The 22,973-nt window shown below is 33.4% G+C and overlaps 1 protein-coding gene and 1 long non-coding RNA gene across 17 annotated transcripts; one reads left to right on the plus strand and one right to left on the minus strand.

Moving 5' to 3' along the window:
- The first annotated feature begins 1,961 nt into the window (after positions 1-1,961).
- On the plus strand, positions 1,962-21,177 carry LOC127734053 (molybdopterin synthase catalytic subunit-like). 10 transcript variants are annotated; one of them, XM_052243612.1, is made up of 5 exons: positions 1,962-2,095; positions 9,136-9,232; positions 11,740-11,890; positions 13,682-13,805; positions 17,480-21,177. In XM_052243612.1, exons 1-5 carry the CDS (start codon positions 2,093-2,095, stop codon positions 17,543-17,545), a joined length of 441 nt encoding a protein of 146 aa, XP_052099572.1. In that variant the 5' UTR covers positions 1,962-2,092; the 3' UTR covers positions 17,546-21,177. The 10 variants fall into 10 exon arrangements, with proteins under 10 accessions (XP_052099572.1, XP_052099579.1, XP_052099573.1 ...); XM_052243619.1 differs by lacking the exon at positions 1,962-2,095 and adding an exon at positions 3,528-3,549; XM_052243613.1 differs by lacking the exon at positions 1,962-2,095 and adding an exon at positions 4,119-4,147.
- Positions 2,266-5,208, minus strand: LOC127734055 (uncharacterized). Of its 7 annotated transcripts, none has more exons than XR_007997390.1 (7): positions 5,148-5,208; positions 4,978-5,061; positions 4,720-4,891; positions 4,379-4,550; positions 3,867-4,122; positions 3,267-3,352; positions 2,266-3,180 (listed from the first exon to the last, which is right to left on the minus strand). It is a non-coding gene; the product is annotated as an uncharacterized LOC127734055 (long non-coding RNA). The 7 variants fall into 7 exon arrangements; XR_007997389.1 differs by lacking the exons at positions 2,266-3,180; positions 3,867-4,122 and adding exons at positions 3,525-3,696; positions 4,208-4,293 and having other exon boundaries at positions 3,188-3,352; positions 4,465-4,550; XR_007997391.1 differs by lacking the exons at positions 2,266-3,180; positions 3,867-4,122 and adding exons at positions 3,525-3,696; positions 4,208-4,293 and having other exon boundaries at positions 3,188-3,438; positions 4,465-4,550.
- Positions 21,178-22,973: the final 1,796 nt, after the last annotated feature.

Genomic DNA, 22,973 nt, shown 5'->3' on the forward strand with positions numbered 1-22,973 from the left:
ATTTTTTTCTCATTTTTCCAGACTTGGGAACTTAGTAATTTTTCAGAAAATTTATGAAAGAGGGTACAAGTTTTCAAAATCTTCTTCCCCCTGTACATTGTAAACATTCTACATTGATTAGTCCAAATATTTCAACATGGCCATTTGAGATTTTGATCCATTTTTAATTTTAAGTGATATCACAATCAAATAAAAATGTTTCTGAATCTAATGATGTCTTGTTTCATTTGCACAGTTTACAGCCTATGATGGCCAATCAGCTAGAAAACACATGAAATAAAATCATCAAAACTATCAATATGTTGAACTGATATTATCCTTTACGATCCTCTGTAAACTGATTGTATTTGTAAGTTCTAAGTCATTATGCTGGTATTTGTAAGTTCTAAGTCATTATGCTGTATTTGTAAGTTCTAAGTCATTATGCTGTATTTGTAAGTTCTAAGTCATTATGTGATTTCTAAACAAAGACGAAATATATGGATGAGGAAAAATAGAAAAAGTAGACTTTTGTGAGTTGGTGAAGAAATATCTACAAAGATATAATGAATTTTCAAAAAAAGCTATACAAACTGTTAAAAAGTGAAAACAATGTTGGTTGATTATATTTCATTTGTACAGGTTGATATTTTAGACTTTGCCAAATGTGTTGACTATAACAGTTGGGAAGAAGTTTAAAGGAAAGGAGAAGGTCAATAGATGTGTATCATCATGATCATAAATTGTTCAACCCAACAGAAATGAATGATTTCAAGAATTTTAATTTCAACTTTGTATGTTATATTTTACAGTCTCAGTTTCCTGGTAAATTAAGTTTGTGCCTAATCAGTGCTGTTCAGGCAAATAATTCACACAACTGGGTCAAGATGCCCCTAACTCATTCCATATGATCCTGGGTATGACTGGTGCTTTGTGATGACCTCAAGACCTTAATTAAAATTTTGGAGGTCTTTTTATGTGGTAGTGTCTATTATGTGTAGTCTCTTTAAACATGGAACGACTGGTGCCAAATGATAGCTCAACATATATAAAAAAAATGGGCTCATTTCAAGCTATTGAACATCCACCACTACAAGTCTCTCTGTTGTGTCTACAAGATGAAATACCACAATTATGGACCTTATATAAGCCAGAATCGGACAAACTAACTAGACCTGACCATCAAATTTAATATCTACAACAATTTGATAAGGCTGTTAATAACAAAGACTGGATACAGTTTAACTTTTATTATAATATATAAGTTTGCCCTTTGGGAGTAAGAATCTCAGCTTGGAAAATTTTGCTCCAGGCCCTGTCGACGACACATTGTATAGTGGGTAGCAAAGCCCCGTGGACTCCATGAACACAGAGGGTTCAAAAAGGGGATGAAGCGATGCTTCATTGACGGTGGAGAGATGAAAAGTAGTTATTACTTGGTGATAAGAAGAGAAATTAACCAGTGGTGAATTTCATAATGGTCCAAAGCTCAGATGAGAAACAGCTGAGTGACCCCCAAGGAATTAAATTTTTCAAAAATTGGGTAACCCAGAAAGGCCCATGTCATGCCGCTTCAGCAAGTCCTTATTTTCACATAGTTAAATTCTCTGGAAATTCAGTTCTGTACAAACATTTCATATCTCCAAAGTTTTTACATCTTTATAATATTGTACAGTCTTCTGCTCTTCAAAAAAGCCCAAATGGTTAAGCTCAGTCAATTACTAAAAATAGGATCATGTCCAATTTCATTGCATACAGGCTTTTTTATTTCTATTTATAGTTTGAGTACATCACTTTGAGGCGCATTTAAGGGATATTGACCCAACTATTTGATAATCAGTACATTTCCCATATCATGCTCCTATCCAGAGAGGATGAACTAGAAATAGAAGTAAGAATATGTGATCATGTACATAATATTCTATAACTAGAACTCAAATATTCGAATTTAATCTGATATTAAATATTTAATTCTTTTTTACAGTTTAGCTGTTATTTCCGAGAATATTATCTTAGCTCTGAATGAAGACTACTTATCAAAAGACAGTAATGTAAATTTACAAGATGGCGATGAAATAGCAGTAATACCACCTATCAGTGGAGGGTAATTGAAATGGTGAGTATCTATCTAGAGACAGTAGATGTGTAAAAGGGGGAGGAAATAGCAGTGATACCACCTATAGATCAGTGGAGGGTAATTAGGGCCCCGCCGAATGGCAGATGCCCTATAGTGATCAGTCTGTCTGTCCATCTGTCCATCCATCTGTCCATCCGTCTGTCAGTCCGTCCGTCCGTAACAAATTGTGTCCGCTCTATATCTAAAGAACCTTTATGATTTCAAAGTTTATACTTGACATGTATATTAACCAACACCAGAGGGTGTGTCATAATGTTTGAACAACTTCCTAGGTCAAAGGTCAAGGTCAAAAACTTTGGTTTTAGTTGACAACCCAATGTCCTATGGTAAAGATCGTGTCCGCTCTATATCTTGAGAACCGTTATGATTTCAAAGTTTTTACTTGACATGTATATAAACCAACACCAGAGGGTGTGTCATAATTTATGTACAACTCCCTAGGTCAAAGGTCAAGGTCAAAAACTTTGGTTTTAGTTGACAACCCAATGTCCTATGGTAAAGATCGTGTCCGCTCTATATCTTGAGAACCTTTATGATTTCAAAGTTTATACTTGACATGTATATAAACCAACACCAGAGGGTGTGTCATAATTTATGTACAACTTCCTAGGTCAAAGGTCAAGGTCAAAAACTTTGGTTTTAGTTGACAACCCCATGTCCTATGGTAAAGATCGTGTCCGCTCTATATCTTGAGAACCGTTATGATTTCGAAGTTTATACTTGACATGTTTATAAACCAACACCAGAGAGTTTGTCATAATTTATGTACAACTTCCTAGGTCAAAGGTCAAGGTCAAAAACTTTGGTTTCAGTTGACAACCCCATGTCCAATAATAAAGATACAAATTTTTTACCACACATTATTCAGAGCGGGACCCACAGAGATGGCTCCCATCTCAATGATATCTAGTTGAAATGGTGAGTATTTGTTCAGAGACAACAGATGTGTAAGTGGGAAAGGAAATAGCAGTGATACCACCTATCAGTGTATGGTAATTAAATTGGTGAGTATCTGTCCAGAGACAGCAGATGTGTAAGATGGGAGGAAATAGCAGTGATACCACCTATCAGTGTATGGTAATTAAAATGGTGAGTATCTGTCCAGAGACAGCAGATGTGTAAAAGGGGGAGGAAATAGCAGTGATATCACCTATCAGTGTAGGGTAATTAAAATGGTGAGTATCTGTCCAGAGACAGCAGATGTGTAAAAGGGGGAGGAAATAGCAGTGATACCACCTATCATTGTAGGGTAATTTAAATGGTGAGTATCTATCCAGAGACAGCAGATGTGTAAAAGGGGGAGGAAATGGCAGTGATACCACCTATCAGTGGAGGGTAATTAGAATGATGAGTCTCTGTCCAGAGACAGCAGATGTGTAAAAGGGGGAGGAAATAGCAGTGATATCACCTATCAGTGGAGGGTAATTAAAATGGTGAGTATCTGTCCAGAGACAGCATATGTGTCAGAGGGGAAGGAAAAAGCAGTGATACCACCGATCAGTAGAAGGTAATTAAAATGGTGAGTATCTGTCCAGAGACAGCAGATATGTAAAAGGGGGAGGAAATAGCAGTGATATCACCTATCAGTGGAGGGTAATGAAAATGGTGAGTATCTGTCCAGAGCCAGCAGATTTGTAAGAGGGGAGGACATAGTAGTGATACCACCTATCAGTGTAGGGTAAATAAAATGGTGAGTATCTGTCCAGAGACAGCAGATTTGTAAGAAGGGAGGAAATAGCAGTGATATCACCTATCAGTGGAGGGTAATTATAATGGTGAGTATCTGTCCAGAGACATCAGATGTGTTATAGGGGGAGGAAATAGCAGTGGTACCACTCATCAGTGGAGAGTAATTGAAATGGTGAGTATCTATCCAGAGACAGTAGATGTGTAAGAGGGGAGGTAACAGAAGTGATACACCCTATCAGTTGAGGATAATAGAATGGTGAGTATCTGTCCAGAGACAGTTGATATATAAAAGGGGGAGGAAATAACAGTGATACCACCTATCAGTGGAGGGTAATTGAAATGGTGACTATCTGTCCAGAGACAGCAGATTTGTAAGAGGGGAGGACATAGCAGTGATACCACCTATCAGTGTAGGGTAATTAAAATGGTGAGTATCTGTCCAGAGACAGTAGATGTGTAAGAGGGGGAGGAAATAGCAGTAATACCACCTATCAGTGGAGGGTAATTAAAATGGTGAGTATCTGTCAAGAGACCGCAGATGTGTAATAGGGGAGGAAACAGCAGTGATATCACCTATCAGTGTAGGGTAATTGAAATGGTGAGTATCTGTCCAGAGACAGTAGATGTATAAAAGGGGGAGGAAATAGCAGTGATACCACCTATCAGTGGAGGGTAATTAAAATGGTGAGTATCTGTCCAGAGACAGCAGATGTGTAAAAGGGGGAGGAAATAGCAGTGATACCACCTATCAGTGGAGGGTAATTAAAACGGTGAGTATCTGTCCAGACAGTAGATCTGAAGAGGGAAGGAAACAGCAGTGATACCACCTATCAGTGTGGGGTAATTAAAATGGTGAGTATCTGTCCAGAGACAGCAGATGTGTAAACGGGGGAAGAAAAAAGCAGTGATACCACCTATCAGTGTAGGGGAATTGAAATGGTGAGTATCTGTCCAGAGACAGTAGATGTGTAAAAGGGGGAGGAAATAGCAGTGATACCACCTATCAGTGGAGGGTAATTAAAATGGTGAGTATCTGTCCAGAGACAGCAGATGTGTAAAAGGGGGAGGAAACAGCAGTGATACCACCTTTCAGTGTAGGGTAATTGAAATGGTGAGTATCTGTCTAGAGACAATAGATGTGTAAAAGGGGGAGAAAATAGCAGTGATACCACCTATCAGTGGAGGGTAATTAAAATGGTGAGTATCTGTCCAGAGACAGCAGATGTGAAGAGGGAAGGAAATAGCAGTGATACCACCTATCAATGTAGGGTAATAATAATGGTGAGGATCTGTCCAGAGACAGCAGATGTGTAAAAGGTGGAGGAAATAGCAGCGATATCACCTATCAGTGTAGGGTAATTAGAATGGTGAGTATCTGTCCAGAGACAGCAGATGTGTAAAAGGGGGAGGAAATGGCAGTGATACCACCTATCATTGGAGGGTAATTAAAATGGTGAGTATCAGTAGATATATAAAAGGGGATGAAATAGCAGTGATACAATTTATCAGAAACTACTTGGCCAGTTAAACACACACTTAACCACCTCATGTCTCCTTTAAGAATTAGGGCTAATCAGCCAAAATGTAATGAACTGTTTACTGAAATCAGAATACATTGGACTGCAAAATAATCTTTAATGGCTGTTCCTGTAAATATAAACTGAATTTTTTTTTTTGATAAGTTTTGCAACAGCTAGTTAGAGATTGCAATTTTGTTTGATGGTCAGTTGACTTACTTTTGACCTAATTACATCCCTTATAAGTGTTTATTGGTCTTCAAATATGTTTACCACAAAAGCCCTTAAACTTGACTAGTTTTACTGGATATACGAGGTAGATGTCTCAGGTCAAAAACAACAAATTAGGACCTCAAATATCTGGTCTATTGCTGAATACTGTATGTTTATTAGTAGATGATTTTTAGCCAGATTGGACAAAGCCACCTAAAATGAAATCTTACAGTTTTCAACCCAGAACCCTGAAACATCACAGAAACATTACACATATGTTGTGCACCTGCTATAGTGAAACTGTTTAAGGAATTTTAACATTTCATATTTCAAATACTTAAATGTTAAATGTAGATTGATTGATTGATTGGTGTTTATAGGTTGCACTTTGTAAATACAGCTGTTTCTCAAACCACGCCTCTTTTGGGGAGATATAGAATATTCATAGATAATTAATTTTGTTTACATACTGGTTCCCAGTTATGATCTCTGTGTTTCATCTCATAGAGACATAACTTGGGAATATTACCAGTAAATATACATATGCATATTGTTTATATTGAAATCTGTGGTAATCCTACAGTTAAGGTAGGGGTAGTTAAGAAATTTAGTGTTAGTTTAAACTCTTAGAAGTTCGGGGCATATAAACGTTGAAAATATGCCGCACAGCCCTATATTTTGACCTTTAAAAATAGTAGTGCATATGAAATTTCCATTCTAGGATATGATTTTTTTCAAAACTTCATAGTAAAAGTGGTACAGTTTTAGCTGTAAAAGGAGTTCCTATGGGAAATTGCATTGTCAATATTTACAGAAATGCAACCTATATTGGGTGAAAAAAGAGAACATACAGAATTTAACCAAATTTGGTTTATCTCACAGACTTTAATGAAATCAACTCAAATATGAAGTTTTATAAATATTTCGTGAAGATTGAGAAAATCCTGGGCCTTAACTATGATGACTCAGCATAAATTCACAGTTTACAGTATGCATAGTTTACTTAAAGCCCTGAATGCAAAATAAATTAATAATATATGCATATTTGTAAATTAAATTGTTTAGAAGTGCTTATATTTACTCTTCGCAGTCATTGAAACTCATAGATCCTTCCTGAATATTATTGGTGGGGTGTTTTTGTCCTGTTGATAACCCAAAAGTAAGCTGTAACACCTAAATCTGCTTTTTTGTCACCGCACAATAAAAAATACAAGCTAGAAATACAACACAATCTCAACAAAACTTACAATGGTGTGTGCAATCCTGAATATGTACTAAATATTCCATATAGCTAGAAACAGCAGAATAATTTAGGAAATTTGAGGCCCCAGGGGGCAAAAAAACAGAGAAAATTGCCTACCCCCTGGGTCATAAAACAAATAATATAACTTGTAAATGCTATGATTTTATGATTTTAAAGGTCTTTATATAGAAAACAATAACTGTGCTTGGAAGTTATGCCAAAATCAGATGTTAGCAGTCATTTCTATAAAATTTTAAGTGAATTTGTACATCAGACTGGTATCTGCATACATACAACTATTGCAAATATGGCTTTGTTTTAACACTTCTAGTTCATATATTAGCTAATTTATGTCAGATATATGGTTAGAGATGAAACTGTTGTGACAAAAAATCTAAACTGACCATTTGAGGCAGAAATTGTGAACTTTCATTGACAAATAGGCATACAGTAAGATGTGGACTGGAGACAGAGGCAGGATTGGATACTTTATATAATCTTGAATGTTGGAATGATTGACTGCTCATCATTACATTTACAGTATTCTGAAATGCTTTCAATTTGTTATCAGAACAGTTTTAAATAGGTTCTAGGCATTTCATGTCAGAAAACATGCAAATAGGGTAAGCTGGCAATAATTAAAGTATTGTTTACAAATTCTTTAAAAAACTGAAACAGGGGAGGGGTATAAAATGTACAGTAAAAGAAAACTTAGAGTATATGCAGCGATTTCTTTAAGACTATAATTCTGATTAATAAGTATTAATGTGAGAAAAAGTGTTTTTAGAGAGTTTTCTATTTGAATAAATGTCTTTATAGGTTGCACTTAGTAAATACAGCTGTTTCTCAAACCACGCCTCTTTTGGGGAGATATAGAATATTCATAGATAATTAATTTTGTTTACATACTGGTTCCCAGTTATGATCTCTATGTTTCATCTCATAGAGACATAACTTGGAAATATTACCAGTAAATATACATATATGTATTTTGTTTATATTGAAATCTGTGGTAATCCTACAGTTAAGGTAGGGGTAGTTAAGAAATTTAGTGTTAGTTTAAACTCTTAGAAGTTAGGGGCATATAAACGTTGAAAATATGCCGCACAGTCCTATATTTTGACCTTTAAAAAAAATAGTAGTGCATATGAACTTTCCATTCTAGGATATGATTTTTTTTCAAAACTTCATAGTAAAAGTGGTACAGTTTTAGCCGTAAAAGAAGTTCCTATGGGAAATTGCATTGTCAATATTTACAGAAATGCAACCTTAAAGCCACTTTCACACTATTGTGCTATTTCAGGGAGTCAGTTTTTATTGGTGGAGGAAGCTGGAGTGCTTGAAGAGCACCAGAACCTTCGGTAGGAAAACTGACAATCCTAGTCAATTAAGATTGAGTCCAGCACACCTGCCACATGCGGGATTCGAACTCACAACCTCAGTGTTGACAGGCTAGTGGTACAGTAGTTTGACTACTTAGACCACTCAGCCATCAAAGCCCCTTGTTCAAGATAGAGCATTTTTCTTTGTTTAACCCTGCCATTTGATTCTGATCTATTGTTATGTTTTGCTGTATTATTATGTATAATCACATTTTTTTTATACCACAAGTAACATAGTTATGTAGGGTATAATGGTTTTGACATGTCCATCTGTCTGTCCGTCTGTCTGTCAGTCCTGTTCTTGTCATCTCTACTCCTCTGAAACCACACGACAGACTTTCACAAAACTTAGATAATAAGGGCATACTATGTGCATATCAACAGGAAATTATGATTCAATTTTTTTTCTAGGAGTTATGCCCCTTTGAACTTAGAATTTTGGCCTAAATATACTACTGCAGCAGTTTGTAATTGCAACTCCTCTGAAACCACACAACAGACTTTCATAAAACTTTGAAGATAATAAGGGCATACTATGTGCATATCAACAGGAAATTATGATTCAATTTTTTTTCTAGGAGTTATGCCCTTTGAACTTAGAATTTTGGCCTAAATATACTACTGCAATTAGTTTGTCATCGCAACTACTCTGAAACACACAACAGAATTGCATGAAACTCTTAGGTGAATGGGGACATAGTATGTAGATGCGCATATTCACAAGAATTTTTTATCAGTTGACATTTGTAGGATTTATGAGTCTTTGAACTTAGGAATCTAGAGAGATTTTATTTGCCCATTGCCAATGTGGGGGCATGGGGTATGTGAGTGCGCTCACAAAGGTTCTTGAATTTTTTATATTCATAATATTTTGATTTGGTAAGGGATTCTTGGAAGGAAATTTTGTCTTAAATAGAAATCTATAGATAGTTAATATAATTAATCAATAAGGATTATGTAATTCATTTATTTCAGGCAAATCATGTAGAAATAAGAGAGAACAAACTAGATCTTGAAAAAATAACTAGTACTGTGACATCACCCAGCTGTGGAGCTGTGTCTGTGTTTATAGGTAAGCAAATAAATATTCACCATGAGATGAAAAAAAACCCAGGAAAGACAGTCATTGGTCACAAAATGCAAAATGTTTTGAATGACTTCTAACATTTTGGTAGCAAACTTTTAAAAGGGACCTTTTAATTCCCATTATTTGTCTTTGATGAGGCCACACAAATACTCTTGTTCTATGAATTTTAGAGACATGAAAAGGTGGGAGAAAGGGAAGTTTAATTTAAATCTTTTGTAGGATTTTTTGGCAATGGAATTTATTTAGTTTTTTAGAAAACTACTATTCTATTATATTAAAACTAAATTTCAACTGAAATATAGGAGTGGTCAATAGATAGTTTTTATTTTCAAATATATAAAACATGCTAAATGTAGGCATTTTGACTGTGGAGACTATAAAATCTTTCAATTTTTTTTTTCAACAAATGAAATTGATCATCACCAAAGAACTCCAAATCAAATTTGTTGTGACTTAACACATCATTGGTCACGATAGACATATTGACAAAATGTGTACACATTTGTCTTTGATATTAATTGAGAAAATTGAAATATGTAATGACTGATTGATTCGTTAGTGAAATTTATAATTATGTTATTGATGAAATCATTGGTAAAGACACGTTTAATGACTCAGGGTCAATATTGTTTTCTTCTGAAAATTTGATTTATAAGTTTGTCTTAATGGTGGATGTTTGTTGCATGTGTTTCTAAAGTAAAACATCTTTTGTCAGAGAAGTAATTACTAGAAATAATTGATGAAAGCCAGTGACATGACAAAATTTTAATAAGATACTGTTTTAGGAACCAATTCTTTGATTGATTCATTTAATATTTAATTGGAAGTCATATTTCTTTCTATGAAGTAAATTAGTTCACTGAAATAATACTTGGGAAATCCATGAATCAAAGAAGAATTAAAACGGTACAGTCCAGTGAGCCTATTACACAAAAATCAAAACATTCAATATTGAACCGTGCACGTTTTGGTGCAACAGAAGTGCATTTGTATTAAAAAAATCTGATCTTTTATGCTCAAGACCAAAATAGTAAAAAGTCATAAGTACTTGGCTACTAGCTGGAAATATCCTCAATAACCAACAATCCAGTCAGAAAAACATTGAAAATATCAGATTGTGCATGGTTTTCACAGAATTTTATATTCTTATATCTTATATATACAATAGAATTACCATTCAAACATATAGGAAAGGGTTTGATGTTTTGAATTAATATTACTGTAGCCAATATATTCTTTTAGCCGATAACTGATTAGATGGAGTCTACTGTATCTACTAAAGGGTTTTTATATTTGAATTGTGCTGAATTTTATAAACCAGATGTGTCTTGTTATAATTGATGTCCTCCAGTGATGTATATGGCTAAAATATATGGGAATCTGAAACCAACACTAAAATCTTAATATCATTGGAGATTGTATGGTGACCTTCAGATATTTATTTTGATTAATTTATGCTGTTCAGTTACTGTCTCATTGACATTTACTCCATGTCTTTTTTTGTAATAAAGTTATTGCAATTTAACAATAGAACAGGGGAAAAAAGGAGACGAACAAGTCTAAGGAGTCAAAGCTATGAATGGGGAAGAGAACAAGTCTATGGAGTCAAAGCTATGAATGGGGAAGATGAGTTTCAATTTCCTATATATTTCTCAATGTGTCACTATAAATTTAAAGCAGCATAAACAAGATACAATGAAAACAAAGTGAGATCTTATAATTTGACTTGGTTTTTTTCTTCTCCATTGTTTCACATTTTGTCATCCTAGGGCTTATTTGTGGCTTGGTGTGTGATGTGGGTTTTGATGGTTGTTTGGGGCCATGCAGTTTCCTGTTGTTCTTCTTGTCTTTGTCCTATGATCTATGATGGATAGATAACTCATTGGGTGATATATGATGGATAGATAACTCATTGGGTGATCTATGATGGATATATAACTCATTGGGTGATATATGATGGATAGATAACTCATTGGGTGATATATGATGGATAGATAACTCATTGGATGATATATGATGGATAGATAACTCATTGGGTGATCTATAATGGATAGATAACTCATTGGGTGATCTATGATGGATAGATAACTCATTGGGTGATCTATGATGGATAGATAACTCATTGGGTGATATATGATGGATAGATAACTCATTGGGTGATATATGATGGATAGATAACTCATTGGGTGATATATGATGGATAGATAACTCATTGGGTGATATATGATGGATAGATAACTCATTGGGTGATATATGATGGATAGATAACTCATTGGGTGATATATGATGGATAAATAACTCATTGGGTGATATATGATGGATAGATAATTCATTGGGTATCTCCCATCTACCTCTATTTTTGTATTAGATAATTCTCAGTCATGGAATTTATTTGTTTTTGAGAGTCTCAATGTTTGAAAAAAAGTTTAAGAAAGTTTATATATTAGCTTAGCCATTGTAATGGTTCATACTATTTTTGTTTTAATTTTCAGGAACTACAAGAGATAATTTTGATGGCAAGAGAGTGAAAACATTAGAATATGAAGCTTACATTCCTATGGCAAAAAAGAAAATGTCTGAAGTTTGTCAGCAGATAAGAGAAAAATGGGAAGTGGAAAAAATTGTTATGGAACATAGAATAGGGTAAGGGAGACAACCATTGTGACAAATGCATAGCTATTAAAACACTATTTGTAGATTAAAGAACTACTTGCAACAACTCTCTGTGTGGTCAGTGTAAACAAGGACATCATTTTTCAACTGTAGATTGATTGTTGCTTGCTTAATGTCCTGTTGGAAAATATTTCATGCATATTCAGGATGAGTACAAATTTACAATAAATACAATTGGTATGTTCTGCATAGTTGGTTGATTGGGATGAAGGGCGAAAAATGTGGACTGCCTGTGGAAAATGAGGATATGTTAGATAGGGGCAGACAGTTGGCCTTGTAACAGTCCACCTATTGATGTCTATGTTTTAATTGTAACAGTACTGGTATACTGTATATGGTAAAATTGAGAATGGAAATGGGGAATGTGTCAAAGAGACAACAACCCGACCATAGAGCAGACAACAGCCAAAGGCCACCAATGGGTCTTCAATGGAGCGAGAAACTCCCGCACCCAGAGGCTTCCTTCAGCTGGCCCCTAAACAAATATGTATACTAGTTCAGTGATAATGGACGTCATACTAAACTCCAAATTATACACAAGAAACTAAAATTAAAAACGATACAAGACTAACAAAGGCCAGAGGCTCCTGACTTGGGACAGGCGCAAAAATGTGGCGGGGTTAAACATGTTTTTTGAGATCTCAACCCTCCCCCTATACCTCTAGCCAATGTAGAAAAAACAAACGTACAACAGTACGCACAGTAAAACTCAGTTTAAGAGAAGTCAGAGTCCGATGTCAGAATAGGAAACAAAAGAAAATAAACAAAATGACAATAATACATAAATAACAACAGACTACTAGCAGTTACTGACATGCCAGCTCCAGACCTCAATTAAACTGATTGAAAGATAATGTTTTCATCATATGAATATCAGGCACAATCCCTCCTGTTAGGGGTTTAGTATTATACCGTCATAAAATATATGAGAAGAACATAACCCGTGTCATGCCAACAACTGATTTTAGAATAAATATGTTTAATTCCGATGCAAAGACCCTATAAGTGAATCAATATTAAAGCCAAAATATGCAATCTTTAATGACCTGACAACAGTATCGTAACTATATCCCTTCTTAATAAGTCTGTTTAAAGGTTTTGTTAGCTTTTGAGGTGAATACTGACATTTTTGTGCTTTGTAAAGAATATTACCATAAAAGATTGGATGTGAAATACCCTAACGTATAAGATGTTTGCATGTTGAGTTATATTTACGAATGATGTCCTTATACTGATGATAAAATTTAGTAAATGTTTTGACTAGTTTATGATATCGAAACCCTGGTGTAATAATTTTTCAGTAATATATAAATTTCTCTCGCTAAAATCTAATACGTTGTTACATACACGAGCGAATCGTACAAGTTGAGATATATAAACACCATAAGATGGTGACAAGGGAACGTCACCATCTAAAAATGGATAATTAACGATAGGAAATGAAAAATCATCTCTTTTATCATAAATTTTTGTATTAAGCTTCCCGTTAATGATATAGATATCAAGATCGAGGAAAGGACAGTGGTCATTGTTAGTATTAGCTTTATTTAAAGTAAGTTCAACAGGATAAATTTCTTTAGTATACATACTGAAGTTGTCATTATTGAGAGCCAATATATCATCCAAATATCTAAAAGTATTGTTAAATTTGTGTATCAGATGTTGTTTCGATGGGTCTTTGCTGATGACCATATCTGGACCCTTGATAAGCAAAGAACCAGTTGACCATTCTCACTTTATATATTTTTTTTTCTTTTTCAGACTTGTCCCAGTAACAGAGGCTAGCATCATTATAGCTATATCATCACCACATAGAAAGGAAAGTTTAGACGCTGTTCAATATGCTATAGATACTGTTAAGGCTATTGTTCCAGTATGGAAAAAGGTATAGTGAGTTATGAAGTATGAACATTCTTTTTAAGTTACTGTGTTTTTGGAATAATGTGGATTCATTTTTATTCATGGTATACCATTTTTGTTGGGTTTCGTGGGTCAGAGCAAATCACGAATTTAATAATTGAACGAAGAATAACCCCAAGAAATGTGTATCTGGTTAGATGTTTATTTCAGGTTATGTTGTACAATTCTAGATAAGTGATGACATGCGATAAACATGATAACATAAAACGTGTTTATGGAATAAAAAATAAAAGTATTTTGATTAAATAAATAATGATATCCTTAGAATATCAGTGAGAATTTAATTGTTTAAATGGATGAAAATTGTTCTTAGAAATAACTACCAGTTGTTAATTACCTTGAACATAATTTGGTTAATCGGTTATTAAAAATCAATAGGATTAAGACATTGCCAGCGGTGCTTTGCTTTTGCCCCAATTGGCATTTCATTTGCGCCACAAACCATATTTCATTTGCGCCAAAATAAAACATTTCATTTGGGCCAATAATACAGGTATATACAGGTAAATAGTGTAAAAAAATAAGTTTTATTCAAAAGAGACTTTTAATAATAATTTTAAAACAAATTTTTTTTTATTGCATAATAAAACATATTCATCAGAAATCAGTCATTATAAAAATAATAAAAGCACCATACACTGATACGTTCTTAAAAAGAGACTTTTCATAATAATGTTAAAACACAGTTCTGTTATAAATTAACGTGATCATAAAACCTAAAAGAAAGCACTATACACTGGAGTAAAACCAAAAGTTTGTTCTAACACAAAACTTGTAAGCAACGGTCCGGGTGTACTCATGTATCATTTGATAACCTATATGTGTGGTCATAAAAATTACAGACTTATTTCCTCTATATAAAAAGAAAGAAGATGGGGGCATGATTCCCAATGAGACAACTATCCACCAAAGTTCAAATGAAGAGGACGAAAGCAATTATAGGCAACCATATGGCCTTCAAAAATGAGGAAAACCCATTCCCTATAGTTGGCTATAAATTGTCCGACATGAAAATTATGAAACAATTCATTTGAGAAAACTAACGACCAGTTTGTCCATCAGAATTGACACCTCAAACATGTGAAGACTGTATAATTTTAAACCTAAGTGACTCTCAGTTTTATATTAGAAATGAGTATGTGCTCACTTAGTTACCCAGATGATGATGATGGGAGTTTTTAACGACCTTGACTGGCTATACAGCCCTCGCACGGTCGGTACCAGTTATCCAGGGGGAATAGTCTAACAAAAATCTTATTCACGATATAGCAATGAATATTTAATCTTTTCTGTTAGTTACCTGTGAAATGGTGCAAATGTAGTTTTTATTTTTTGGCGCTAATGAAAGATTGGATTTTGTAAAAATTGGCGCAAATGCAATGCACCCGCCAGTAGGTTATAATATTTATGACAGAAACATAACATTTCAACTTTGACTTAAACAAAAATTATTTAAAGACTTTTAATAAGATAGCTCAAGCTTTTTCAAATGAAATTTCGGTAAATTGCTGTTTAAGCATTTTTGTTTACTAAATTCTGGATGAAACAACAATTTTTCTTAATAAAATTTTAAAGGGAGAATGTAGGACACAAATTGCATTTCAAATAATATTCCGTCAAATTGTTGTTTAAGCAAGTATATTTTCTGAACAAAAACTTTTATTTTTTTCAAAATAAAATTTACTCAACAAAATGTTTAACCAATCATAAGCGTGTTTCTTACTTTTATCATTTTCTAATGACTGCTTATTATGTCGTGATTAGGGAAAATAGCTTTCAATCAGTTGTATATCAAAGGGCTTTGAATACCTTATAAAATTTTGACAAGAAATTATAAATTGTAAAACAAACAAATAATTAATTGCCTTTGTCCACAATTGTAACAAAGTTTTAAATGAACACTTTAACCTAGAATGACCAAAAATTTCTAATTTTTGTTTCATTATTAAACAAACAGAGATCCACCAATTTATGTATCTGAAACAATTTTTATGCCCCCCCCCCCCCCTCTAACTTTAGTTTGCCTCAACCAAATGTTATGAAACTTATACACAATGCTTATTACCACAAAACATAGATCAAGTTGGAATTTGGGTGGCGTCACTTTTACTGCTCATGAGTTATGCCCCTTTATAAACATAAAAATTGCTGAATTTTTCGTTTCCATTCTCTAACTTTAGTTTGCCTAAACCAAATGTTATAAAACTTATACACAATGCTTATTACCACAAAACACAGATCAATTTCGAAATAAGGTGGCGTCACTTTTACTGTTCATGAATTATGCCCCTTTATAAACATAAAAATTGCTGAATTTTTCGTTTCCATTCTCTAACTTTAGTTTGCCTAAACCAAATGTTATAAAACTTATACACAATGCTTATTACCACAAAACACAGATCATTTTCGAAATAAGGTGGCGTCACTTTTACTGTTCATGAATTATGCCCCTTTATAAACATAAAAATTGCTGAATTTTTCGTTTCCATTCTCTAACTTTAGTTTGCTTCAACCAAATGTTATGAAACTTATACACAATGCTTATTACCACAAAACATAGTTCAAGTTTGAAATATGGTGGCGTTACTTTTACCGCTCATGAGTTATGCCCCTTTATAAACATAAAAATGGTTGAATTTTTTGTTTCCATTCTCTAACTTTAGGTAGCCTCAACCAAATGTTATGAAACTTATACACAATGCTTATTACCACAAAACATAGATCAAGTTTGAAATTGGGAGGTGTCACTTTTACTGCTCTTGAGTTATACCTTTTATAAATGGAAAAATTGCTAAATCTGACGTTTCGTTTTTCTTACTTTAGTTTGCCTCAACCAAATGTTATGAAACTTATACACAATGCTTATAATCACAGAAAACAGTCTTAACTACATGAATGCTGCATCTGTATGTGAAAGTTGACTTGTGCATATTTACAAGCAGGGGCATCTGTGGCCCATAGACACATTCTCCATTTATTTCATTTTTGAAACAGCAATCCAAGAATTTACGTATCCCGCTAAATGTCTTTTTTTCCTCTATCCACGAAAAATGATACCCACAAAAATAAATAAATGCACAGTATGCTTATTTGAATTTAGAAAATGTTCAGTATGCCATGTAATGTCACGGATGTTGTCCCTATTTAGAAAAAAAGTATGGTACCGTGGGTGTGAAATATTCAGGACATGCTGTGATTTCATTTTATTAATAAAAGGGAGTTACTTAATATATGATAAGAAAACAGCCTAGTACAAATAAAAACTAGAATAGAGATTTAATGATCAGCATACAATCAACATACAGTCTTCTACAATATTCAAGTGCCTTTTCTATATGTCAAAAAAAAGACTGACTGTAGCACAAACTAAATGTATAAAGCTTACAATTAAATAGGATTTAAAATTCCAGGCATAAATAATATACATGTACCCCCAATCTAAGAGTTGGGGCTATATTGCATTCACCCTGTCCCTCTGTTTGTCTGTCTGTTCTTCTGACCATCGGTTTGTCTGATACAAAGCATGGTTTCCTGTCTTTTCATATAATTAGCCCTTTTTTAATGAATTTTAAAGGAGTTTTTTAAGGATTAGAAATTAAAAAAAATGACCAATAATTGATTTATATAATTTCTCAACAGGAAATATATGAAGATGAATCATCCCAGTGGAAAGAGAATAAAGAATGTTACTGGAAGTCTTCCTGACAAGGTGTCTTAAGACAATTGTGTTAATAACTTGTCTCTAAGTTCAAAGAATAATTAAACTGACAGTAAAGTAATGTTTGTTATATTTCTTAAGAGTTTGTACACATGAAAGTGTGTTTTGGTCATAAATAGGTCACTTTATGTTTTTGGTCTTGAACATATTGGTGTGATCTCCCCAGATCTATCTGTCTTGAAAACTTGCTAGATAATGGTCAAACAATTCATAAATCATCAAAACATCAAAACTTCTCTACGAATCTTTCCAAGTTTTATTTTATTACAGTTAATACATGAACTTACCTGTTTGTGTTATATGTTTTAATTGAAAAAAAAATGAGAAGGGAGACAATTCATTGAATATTTTAAAACTTTTTTGAAATTTTGTTTTATGTGAATTTAATATCAAGAAAAATGTATTTTCTGTATAAATTTCCATTAAATTACCATAGTCAACTTAGTCATTGCAAATCATACCACATCTCCTAATTTTGATATTAGCTGAAAATTATCTTGAATATGCCAGATTTATAACCAAGGTGAACTTTAGAAAAAATTATCTGGAATATATCAAATTCTGTAGGAAGCAGGTCTTGTACTTTATTATGGTGAGTTGAACAATATATTACCGGTAAGTGATTTTCATTTCTGCTGGGCAGTCACTTCCTGTTTGATGGTACTTTTCAATTTAAATTTTACCCACAGTGCATGGAGTTTTGGCGACATGTTACTCAGCTTTTGTATTATTGAATACTATATCTGAAGCATTATACTGTTGATTTGTACAGTATAAGTGATTTTTGTATTAACTGGGTAGTCATTTCCTGTTCTTGATAGTTTGAACTTTTATGATACTCACTTCTTGTCTAACAATGAGTGAGGGTTTGCACAACATTATTTGCACTTTCTTGATCACAATTTCATGCCAGAGTGAAACCAAGTCAGCATGATATTTAGTATTGAATGAATTATAAATTGGACAGTCTATGTGTTTAACTGTCCCTTCAGCTGAATTTTTCAAAAAAAAGTTTGCTTTAATAATAGCATTGGAGTCTTTTGCTTTCTGTTGAATTTACTTGTAGAAATGTTTATATTGTTATTATTACAAAATAATTAAAAGGAAAAATTCATCATTAATTATATTTTATATTGTAAATGTATATCTTTTGTTTTATTAGATATGAGTTTTTTTGAATGTGTAGTGATATACGTGCAGTTGGTTGCTACAAATTATGTATATTGTCATATCAGATCAAATCTATATCTTAATCTTAATTTATTCTTCTAGCTTGTGTTTTCTTTCAAAAAAAAACACTCAATCTTTAATTTAAAATGCAGAGATAAAAATTCTAGAAGAGTTACATATTTTGCAATAAAACTATATATTCATCAACTATGTGCAAATAGAAATAATCATTGTATGAATCTTGTGTATGTATCTTGTACAAAGTATATTAAGGTGTAAACCATACAATATATAAGTATATGTACAGCTGATAAATCAAATGAAAAAAAAGGCGAAAGATACCAAAGATATATTCAAACTCATAAGTTAGTGACAAACCGACAACGCCACAGCAAAAAATGAAAAATGACACAAGACAGACAACCATCTACAAAGCACAACATAGAAAACTAAAGACTGAGCAACACAAACCCTATATATAACCTGGGGTGATCTCAGGTGCTCTGGATGGGAAAGCAGATCCTGCATCTACACATGGCACCCATTGTGTTGCTCATGCATGTACACATTCTGTAAGAAGTCTAAACCGGTGATGTCACATTTAAGGAAAAGAGGATGGGTTTGTGATTATGACAATTGGAACATATCCGTCCTCATGTGTGAAATCTGCAATAAGAATTTATGACATCACAGTTACACACATTGCATCCCATCAAAGCATGGTCCATGGTGGAAGGTTTTGTTTCCCAATAAAGCAAGATCCATAATGTAAGGTTTAACTTAAAGAGCAAATTAAATATTTTTTAAGTATAGATATGATAGCTGTCTGAAAAAGATTAAACATGGGAAAATGTTTAGTACAATATTAGCTAAAAATCAGGGGGAAATTTCTTAAATTATTTTCATAACTTGAACATTTAAAAAAAATGTATTATATCTATTCAATAGTTATACATTTAGCCTTCTCATTCTAGGAGAAAGAAATTGTCATATTTTTTCACCATAAGTTAAATTTTGAAATGCAGATTTCTTTCAAGATAAGGTTACCTCTGATTTTAATAGACAAGTGAGATGTAGAAAGTGAGTAATATTGTTATTGTTCTAATTTTATTATTCCAGACTTCTAGTTTATTGCTGGTGCTGGTTAGATTATTCCAGAAAATTATTTTAGATGGCCTTTAACGTAATTGTGATGGTTGTAAATCAGAAATATGATTGGTGCATTTTGGTGTATGATAATTAATAAAGAACAATTAAATACCTAAAACATATGTCTTGTATAATTATGAACATATTTGTGTTGCCTACTGATATTTGAATTTATAGTTTCTCCAGTTTGGTTGTAAATTATATACCAATTATACTGTAAAATTTTCTTATCTCCTTGTGTAGGATGTATTTATAGATTATCGTTGGTCATGTCAACGAGATTGATTTTCTCGCTTGAGCCGGCACGGCAAAAGTGAGAAAAGCAATCGAGTTGAGATGACCAATGATAATCTGTTTATCGCTATTTTACTTATGACGACGTTGTTAATTTCATTGACAACGGCACGTGCGCCCTTAGTTTCTAGCGATAATTTTTCATATCACTCTACTGTGCTGAGAAAGGTAATTATCAGTCAGTAAGATCAAAGGAAAATTTCGTAAAATAGCGATAAATATAGATTCTACCACTACATCGAGTGTGAAACGATATTTATCCACTGGAGACAGTTAAATTTTCAAATTTAAAACGGGAGGCGAGCCTCACGTTTTAAATATTTAAAATTTAACTGTCTCATGTGGATAAATATCGTATTGCAGGAGATTTGGTGGTGGAATCTGTTTCTCTAATGATTTTTAGACGATATGCAGACCATCTTAATCCTTCTTTACGAACAACCTGCAAACCACACATTGATTAAATAAAAATAATCAACAGGCAAGGAAAAGGATAAATCGAGTAAGAATTAGAGAAATAGATTTACCTCGGCTAATCTATAACATTTATTTTTTGCTTTTCTCTTGTTTTTATTTTTTTATGGTTTTTTATATTAAGTACTCATCTTTATTAAAATAGACCTTACAAAGTGAAGTGTAATCTGGTTTTTGGCTTTTTCACCTCATGTTTGACAATGTCAGTCCTTTTTTTTAAAATATGTAATGTTCATATATCAAAATTTGTTCACACTTTTTGTCAGAATATGCAAATCAGAGCGTATTAAAATCTATGGAAGTTCCACTGTTGAAAAGGTTTTCAGCTCCTATGTCTTTTTACTCCTCTTTTCTGAATACATACATGGCCGTTTATTATAAAAGATATTTCCCAGCATTTGCACACCAAAGGTTCTGGACATGTTAAATGTAGTGCCAAGCTTCGGCATTGTAAGATATATTTTTCACTTGTTCACGTCCTACACAAACTGTTTTACTATCTGTTTAATGAATAAATACCAATAATTCTGTTTGTCTGTCTGTATATTTTAAATACACCATAGGTTACAGGACCCCATCTGGATACCCTTCATTTATGTTCTGGCCTGTGGCGATTTTACTTTGCCTGATTGCTATTACATGTATGTTCTTTATACGATATGTACAAATATCATCAAATGGTTCTCAGCAATTGGAAATCAAAGCTTTTCGTAATTTCGTACCAAAATCATCTTGATTAACCATGGCAAATGAAACCTATGTCCATTTACTTAGGTTTGTTTAATACATGTCTGTCATTTATATGTACTTTACCATGTGGATGTTTTACGCACTAGTCTCAGTTACAACAAATAGAGTCTTCTTGACATTATGTTGAATATTCATCTAACTTGGTAATACCATATGACACATTTAGATTTGTTGTGAGTCTATATCCTGTTGGACAAATACACCTATAGCCAACATGCACAAATAATAACATTTTGCTTTCAATTAATTTTGGAAGCAGATGTATCCCATGTCATCTTTGTCTCACTTGGCCGAAAGTCACAGAATGTGAGACATGGGGATTACAATGCGGCTGCTTCAACGTTGGGGTAAACTTTTTGTATAAAGCTTTATATTTCAGAAGATAGAAGACCTGGATGCTTCATACCTTGTATACAGATGTCCTTTGTACTTGACCTCATTTTCATGGTTAAGTGACTGCTTGAAAAAAAATTAGCTTTTTTGTCATGTGAAATACTCACTCATTATGAGTAATAGGATAACTTTATGTGGTATATGGGTTCCTTGCATGGTCTACATGTCTGTCAGACAGGGTTCACCTGTCATCGACCTCATTTCATGGATCAGTGATCCAGGTAAAGTTTTCATGGTCAAGTCTGTATTGCAGATACTATAACCAATAGGTCAACTATATTTGGTGTATGGCATGAGTTTACATTGTACATGTGTGACTGGCAGGTTTCATTTAACCTTGACCTCATTTTCATGGTTCATCGGACTATGGATATTTATTTTTTGTTTGGTCTATAAGCAATATGGCCACTATATTTTGTGTAAGGGATGATTGTAAGGTGTACATGTCTGTCTGTCAGGTTTCATATGACCTTGACCTCATTTTTATGGTTCATTGGTCAATATTAAGTTTTTTCATGGTTTTGTCATTTTATCAGATACTATAAGCAATAGATCAATTATATTTTTTGCATGGAATGATTGTAAGATTTTCATGTCTGTCTGGCAGGGTTCATATGACCTTGAACTCATGTTCATGGTTCATGTCAATGTGAAGTTTTTATGGTTTTGTCTGTTTATCATGTGGAACTGATTCATGATAGTGGTATGCCGGAGGGCAGAACGATCATGATAATTTTGTGTGTAATTTTTCAAAACAAACTAAAAAGTTTCTGACTTTTTATGATGATAACAAGTGAGACGGTTACAGGCTTTCAGTGAACTTTATCAAATGGAAAAGAATATTCGTTATTTGTCCGCAAACACCCGTTTGGCTTCAAATTACCACCTGTGTGTTTTTCATTGTTTTAGCCCGGGCTGTAAAAAGTCACTCAAAAATACCAGATCAACACTGGGTTGGTGATACCATTGTGGATGAAACGTTCGACCACAAGAAGTGACAGCAACCCAGTGGTTGTAACAACTCATCTTAGATTCCAGACTTATCATTTGGTACGCCATGCTCGCGTTTCGTCTACATAAGACACGTCAGTGGAATCATAGATATAATCATGTATATCTATGGAGGAATCAAAACAGATAGGTCAAATATAAATGATATTTCATGTCAACACTAAAGTGATGACT

Source organism: Mytilus californianus, unplaced genomic scaffold, assembly GCF_021869535.1.
Source record: "Mytilus californianus isolate M0D057914Y unplaced genomic scaffold, xbMytCali1.0.p SCAF_3, whole genome shotgun sequence".
NCBI classification, from domain to species: Eukaryota; Metazoa; Mollusca; class Bivalvia; order Mytilida; family Mytilidae; genus Mytilus; species Mytilus californianus.

Bases quoted from the DNA above. Each gene is read 5' to 3' on its own strand.
- LOC127734053 (XM_052243612.1), top strand. The intron at 9,233-11,739 runs GTAAGCAAATAA...TTTAATTTTCAG, and splicing joins AGCTGTGTCTGTGTTTATAG to GAACTACAAGAGATAATTTT. The intron at 13,806-17,479 runs GTATAGTGAGTT...ATTTCTCAACAG, and splicing joins TTGTTCCAGTATGGAAAAAG to GAAATATATGAAGATGAATC.